The following is a 6,854-nucleotide window of genomic DNA, read 5'->3' on the forward strand; positions in this document are numbered from 1 at the left end:
TATGATTTTTGCACAGTGTATATGCATACCTATAGATGTACAGTTCATTACATTCATGCACACTGCCCCTTGTTGTAATTCCCTGCTTCAGCCACAGCCATTAACAACTCTTTTCATTCACTCTTCTGTCTTTATTCATTTACTATAGTATGTGCCTGCAGCTATGCCCTATGTCCTTTTCCCTTGCTCTATATATATCCATCAATGATCCATTCATACTTTACCAGCTTACTTGCCTGTGCAAAAAAAGATAACTGTACATCATTGGTCTCTTCCTCCCTATGCCCTAATACCACACTGCCTTTTATAGCCCTCACATGTATTTGCTGATGTAACATATCTGCAAAGCTAATGAACCTTTGAAAATCCCAAGCAGAATCTTAACTGAGAACAGTATTGCAGTGTATGCAAGGATGCAAGGACAGCATAACTGTCCCCTCTAGAGCAGTGGACATGGGACACCAGGATGTGTTTATACCAAAAAGTCCTGTTAAACAAGTGCACATTTCTTTGAAACGGTCTATGTGATCATGTATCTAGACATTTAATGTTCAATAATCCATCTGGGTTGCAAATACCCTCTTATCCCCAGTTCTAGGATTTGGTTGGTTTTGGGGGGCTTTATGCTAAAGAAATATGTGACAGCTATTCTATGAGTGGGGACCTATGTGAGAGGAGGGGAAGAAGGAGGAGGGAGGGGAGACAAATTCAAGATGTAATTTGCAGCATTGTTGTATGAAGGGGAGGAAGGGAGAAAAATCCTATTCCCTCTTGTGGATCATTCTCTGAAAGGGGAAACAATATTATGAGCAGGTGATTAATATAGGAGGTACAACTGCAAAAGGCTTGTCTGGATATTCCCTGAAGGAAAACCTTGTGGCAGGATAGTCATTTAGAAGATTTGGAAGTGAGAAAGAGGAGCAGGAATCCTGATCTCATCTCCCCAGTGCAGGGAGAGACTTGGTTTATTCCGGCTGCAGAAGCAAAGAGCTGTTCAATGTAGTGGGATTTTCTTTGCAAGAATACCTGACCTCCTTTTCCAGAGATCCCCGCAGAATCTGCCATGAGAACCATCTCTGGATGGCTGAAGTGGGGGGACAGGACAGGGTGCAGCTGCGCATCCAGGAGGATATGGGGGGCATGGTGGGTTTTTGGGCTCCTGGAAGTGCAAAGTTGGAGCAGGCTTGCCTTCATCAGCTTTGGTCTATTCGCTGTATCAGCAACGGGTGAGTACATATAATTACCCACCAGGTACTCAGTTGTCAGCATTTTTAAACGATGGTTGGTATGTTCAGAGTGGTGTCTCTAGACACATTATAATCCTGGTGTGCTGAATGCTGATGCTCAGTAAGAGGGGGATGCGTGCAGGCTGCTAATTATACAACCTGTCTAGATGCCGAGCTCCAACACCTCTTTTGAGCATAGCATATTGGTCAATAAACCCATTTAAATCTATGTATCTCATTTCAGTGTGATGTCCATTGCTTTATACAGTATGAAGCCTTTTCTATTCAATGTGCTATAACGTCTGGTTACGATCCGGTGTCGATAGCGGTCCCATGCCTGTGTATGACGTCCTATGTTCTATTGCAGTAACGTGGGCATTTAGTCTGGAGGTGAATATATTATACAGTACCTGTAGGAATCTCCCTCCCTCCCTGCACTACTAATGAAATGCAATAGCAGAGGCTGTGTCTGATGTTCTGTGGTCATTGGTGGCTCATACAATGAAGGCTTGTACTGTATCTCGGATCTGCTGCAGGCATAAATCACCTACCTTTTATACACTGCCTCCGCTTGAGTGTTACAGAATTGGTACAGGGATACAGGAAACTTTGCATGCTTATCATCCTTTGCCAAGCACAGAACATCCTGTGTCTTCCACATATAAAACATACGCAAGTAGATAGAGATCAGAGGTTAGCTTATCAGGAGGGAGCAGTCAAGTGTCCACCTAAGGCTACACGGATTGCACATGATGTACAATACTTATATCCATCCCCAAATACTCTATGTTTCATCAGGCTGATGGAATTGTGGAAATTTCCATTCCTTTGAGAAATATCTGGGGATTTCATGTACGCCTTGTAAACCCTACATTATCATTTACTATTCCAGCCACCTAGAAGTGACTTTCTGCATTAATTGTTTTCCAAGAGTGACCTCTTGCCCTTATCTAGACATAATCTAGCTTGACCCTGGGTCCTACTTTTGTAAATGTAGATTTTTTTTTCCTATGCCAAGCACATTTCTACAAAAACTCACACAGTATACATTATTTATTCATGTTCTTTATCCTCTTCTACCTGCTATTTGTTTAAAAAATGTTGATTTATATAATTTTAATTAAAAATGCAAAAAAAACCTGCTTTAAATTATTGAAATTAATTATTCCAACCACTGTTGGCTTTTTTTTTTACCCCAAACCATAAGTATACTTCTCATTTGAGGTATTGTATTTTACTCAAGGCCCCACGGCCACTGATTATTGAAATAAAGCTAGGGTTTTATGTAGCAATTAAATGCCTCTAATCCTATAATTACATGAAACTATTATCTTGAAGTTACAATATATGTAATGGTGTGGAGAATATCTGATTACCTGTATTAGATTCTACTTGTACTTTCCATGCTGGATGAAAGTGGACAGCAGAAATTTGGGTAAATAGAAAATAAAGGTTATATTGTTACAATATTGTCATCAATCATTGTGCACCAGCTATTGGTTCAGACCAAGCTGCCATTAACCTTGCCTATGCAAAAACATATATACTCAATACATTATATATATATATATATATATCTATATATATATAGATACGCACACACACACATATATATATATATATATATATATAAAAAAAAATGATTAACAGCTGTGCGTGTGCACGTGTGTGTGTATATGTGTATACCCTTCTACTTGTATTCAGAAATTGATTAGTGTGAGTGTAAGTACTGTATAAGGCTATATGCTATATATATTTTTTTGTTTTAGATAGATATGTGGGGATTTCAATGTTATCATTTAACTTTATTCCTACAAGCTCTATATTTGTTATCAAACAAGGGAACCTCAGTAGCACACCTAATAAAAATACTAGTGAAATTACCATCATTAACAACTTGTCCATCCATTGATCTCTCTCCTAGTTATAGGTTAGAGTAATGTACTTAGGCAAATGCAGAATTCCATATACACAGACTCTGAATAAGGTCCCTGGATCTTTCCCGGTTTAGAGTGATAACATAAAACCTGTGCATTTTCTTTCATTGATTCGTGTATTATTAGTATTGTATTATTGGTTTCCAAAGCAATGTTGTTATGTAGTACAATTGTGTACATGTAAGTCATAATTTTATTCAAGAAATAATTTGGACCTTTAAGATTTGTGTGTAAGAGCTCACATGAATATATAGCCTACAGGGTAAGGAGAAGGGATGAGCAACATTTTCTACACTGTACCAATGCATATTTTTCTCATTTCAAAATTTTGCACGTTTCTCTGACGGAATTTAGCCTTAAGTGCTCTATTTAAGTTACCCTATAATTCTGACTCCAACCACATCACACAGCAGAATAAATTGATGCTGTCATTATCCCAGCTTTGTTTATAGAGTATGACTTACATAAAATGTGGAATGGCAAATTTGTACATAGAATGTGGAATGGCAAATTTGTACATTGAATGTGGAATGGCAAATTTGTACATAGAATGTGGAATGGCCATTCTGCAACATGGCAAATAACAAGCAAAACTCGACGACTGTTTCAGGGAACTTCGCACCTCTGCAAAACAGTCTGCTCCATAGTGAAATTTAATTTGTGTGATATTTCTCTACAACTGCACTCATCTCTAGTAAGAGATAGCTCATAACCCCTACCATTCATACACCTGCCTTATCTCTCTGTGATCCTTTCATTCATTTCAATGTGGAATATCTTGTAATATCGCCTTTTATTTATCAGCCTAGCCATTTCTGTCAGCAGGTTAATCAATTCAGTTTCTATGTTGTGCCATCCCTTTGGGGCTGGTGGACTCCATCATCAGAAAATGACCTCCCACACTGGGTTCATTTCATGATGACAATAATTGGAAACATTTCAAACATATAGACATTTTAATGGTTTTCACATCGTTAGAAAGAACAGTAACCTATTACCATAAGATCCATGTGCTAAACTCCCTTGTGTCTCTTTTTTCTAGCATAGTCCCATCATTTGCCACAAACCTTTGACATTAGCTGCTTATTGTCCGAGACTCTAGATTCTAGACAAATAAGAACTAAGTTGTTTGTTACACCAGGGTTCCAAATCCAAGTATAGGTATTCTTATGAGGTTGATAGTTCACTTCTTAGTTCTTACCCATTTTAACAACAGCAAGAATTTGCCTGCCTTTAAAAACCTATGTTAAAAGAGAACTATTGCAATTATCTATTCTTTTGACAAGCACAGTGCTACCTGATATCAAGCAAGGAGCTATCTTTTTTACACACATCTACAACAATGTGTAAACGCCGCATTCCCATCAGCATACTGGAGCCACTGGCAAAATTCAATAAATACCTACAAGAAACTGTAGTGTAAAAAAGAAACAAATTAGCATTTCAAGAACAATTGGAGTGTACTTGGGTATATAACATTTTTAGAATTTATGGGTAACTAGATTGTCTCAAGCGATGCCTGGATTCTTTCTCTGGGTGGGATGTACTAAGCATCGTATCCACGAAGCCGTACACTCTGCCAAATATCGGGTACATACTGGCGATAATATCGCCGGTATGTACCTAGAAATGCACAAAGGACAGCTCTCCTGGTAAGGGCTGTACTTTGCCATAGAGGGACTTCCAGGTTTATGACAGAGAAGTCCCTCTGGCATCCTTCTGTACATGCGCAGAATGATGCATGCTCCGCAGGAGTTGCTGGGAGGGAATTGCGGGGGGTGCTGGAGGGGATCGTCGGGGGGGTGCTGGGAGGATTTGCGGGGGGTTCTGGGAGGAAAAGCAAAAGGAAGCCCATAGGCTTCTATTGGGTAACACCATCTAAAGATGGCGTTACCCACCAGGTCCAAGCTCCGGAATGTATTAATTCCGGAGCTTGGTACATATGGAAATGCAGCCGAATTTCCAACGGGTTTTCCAGATTTTTGATCACATTTCAGGCTTTAGTACATCCCATCTTCTCTCTTTCTCTCGCCTCCACTCTCTTTTCAGCTTCTCCTCTTTCTCCCCCTTTTACGCCATCTCTATCTTCCCTATAATCTGTCTGTTTCTTGAATCAGCAGTTGATTGTATTATTTAGATTTTCCTTAACATTCCTTTTTATGATTCATCTGCAGCAGGGGTGTGCGAGCGGTGACATCGCTCTGAGTGCAGTGCCCTGCGGGTGGCACTGGCATTGCCCCATGGCTGTACAGCAGCTTGAAGCGTCCTCGGGATGCACATCAAGATATTATGTGCTCATGGGATGGGGCACTGCTGCTTGGAACTGAAGTGTCACAGCCTGCGTCTACTATCCCATACGCAGTTGTTAAGACTCCAGTATCTTGGTTCCGTAGGCCATTCTGCACAGCCATAGGGTTACTCAGAAGTTCAATGATAGACTGATGTGCATCTGATGGTTGCATCTTTGTACACAAGCAGCGGACTAGAGACACACCAAGGGGCGTTTCAATACAAATCCTGGCGGCAGCGACATTTGCATATTTTTGCACAGACGCGGCGTACGCCATTTGCTTCCATCTCCGAATCAGACCCTCTGTGTGTTTTGGTTTTTGTCAAGAAACAAAAACTGAGAGATGGTATAATTGAAGTGTTAAGATTACCATATCAATGGGGGAGAGATGCAGTAAGCCTTGGGGAGCGATAAAGTGGAGAGTGATAAAGTACCAACCGATCAGCTCCTAACTGTCATTTTTCAAACTGTAAAGTGACAGTCAGGAGCTGATTGGTTGGTACTTTATCACTCTCCAAGGCTTGGTGCATCTCCCCCTCACTGAATGTAATATACAATATAGATCCAGATGCTTGTTTAACTCACAACTCTTGGTATAGCATCTTGGGAGTATCCCATAACAAAACATCTTTTCAATGAACTACAGCAGCCATCATAAATTAGGGAATTACTTATAATTGACAGGCAGTAAAAATAAACATCCTTTAGTCTGTGTTATCACACACAACTGCAGCATGCAGTAAAGAATAGAACAGTATTAGTTAAAAGCTAAGCTGTATTTCCATTAGTTGTCCCATTTAATTTTTTTATTATTTGAAATGCGAGTTGTATTTACTACTGTACTGCTAAATAAGCCACACAAATATTCTGTAATTTTAATTTGCAGTACTGTACCGATGCGGGAAATTAAATTGGAGCATTAGGTCAGATTTTTTCATTTAACTGAACCCACATATTATTTAATCCAATCCCTCCCCTCCACCCCTATCATTTTCAAGTGTAATGTTCACTATCTGTGAAGAGGTACACATTGTACTTCAGCAATAATGCAGTAAACCTTTGACATAGTAATTAGTAAAGGTAATTTAATTAGAGGTCATCACAAGATCGTGCTGTCGGCAGAGCCGGATTAAGGGGGGGGCAAAGGGGGCAAGTAACCCCGGGCCCCCCTCTCACAAGGGGCCCCCCTGGACCTGTAGAAAACTTTGTGGTCGGGTCCAACATAATACTTATTTAGACACTGACTGGTCCATCTGCCTGTCCAAATAGGCAAAAAATAAAAAAATATTAAGCCGCCCAACACCCCCCCTTACCGCTGTCACTTGGTCTGGTCCGGCAGTCTTGTACTGGCCTGGGCTTATGACTGGCGTGTGACGCGCAACGTCATCACGCTGCTCCCTC

The 6,854-nt window shown here is 40.3% G+C and overlaps 1 protein-coding gene across 1 annotated transcript in view; it reads left to right on the forward strand.

Annotated features, from left to right (window-relative positions):
- Positions 1 to 974: 974 nt before the first annotated feature.
- CSMD2 (CUB and Sushi multiple domains 2) overlaps positions 975 to 6,854 on the forward strand; it is a 1,115,355-nt gene continuing 1,109,475 nt past the window's right edge. The window contains exon 1 of the mRNA XM_088462676.1: positions 975 to 1,226. Coding sequence (XP_088318802.1) covers positions 1,064 to 1,226 — 163 coding nt within the window. The 5' untranslated portion in view covers positions 975 to 1,063. The remainder of the gene's footprint in view (positions 1,227 to 6,854) is intronic.

This window comes from Taudactylus pleione, unplaced genomic scaffold, assembly GCF_031769625.1.
Source record: "Taudactylus pleione unplaced genomic scaffold, aTauple2 ptg000007l, whole genome shotgun sequence".
NCBI classification, from domain to species: Eukaryota; Metazoa; Chordata; class Amphibia; order Anura; family Myobatrachidae; genus Taudactylus; species Taudactylus pleione.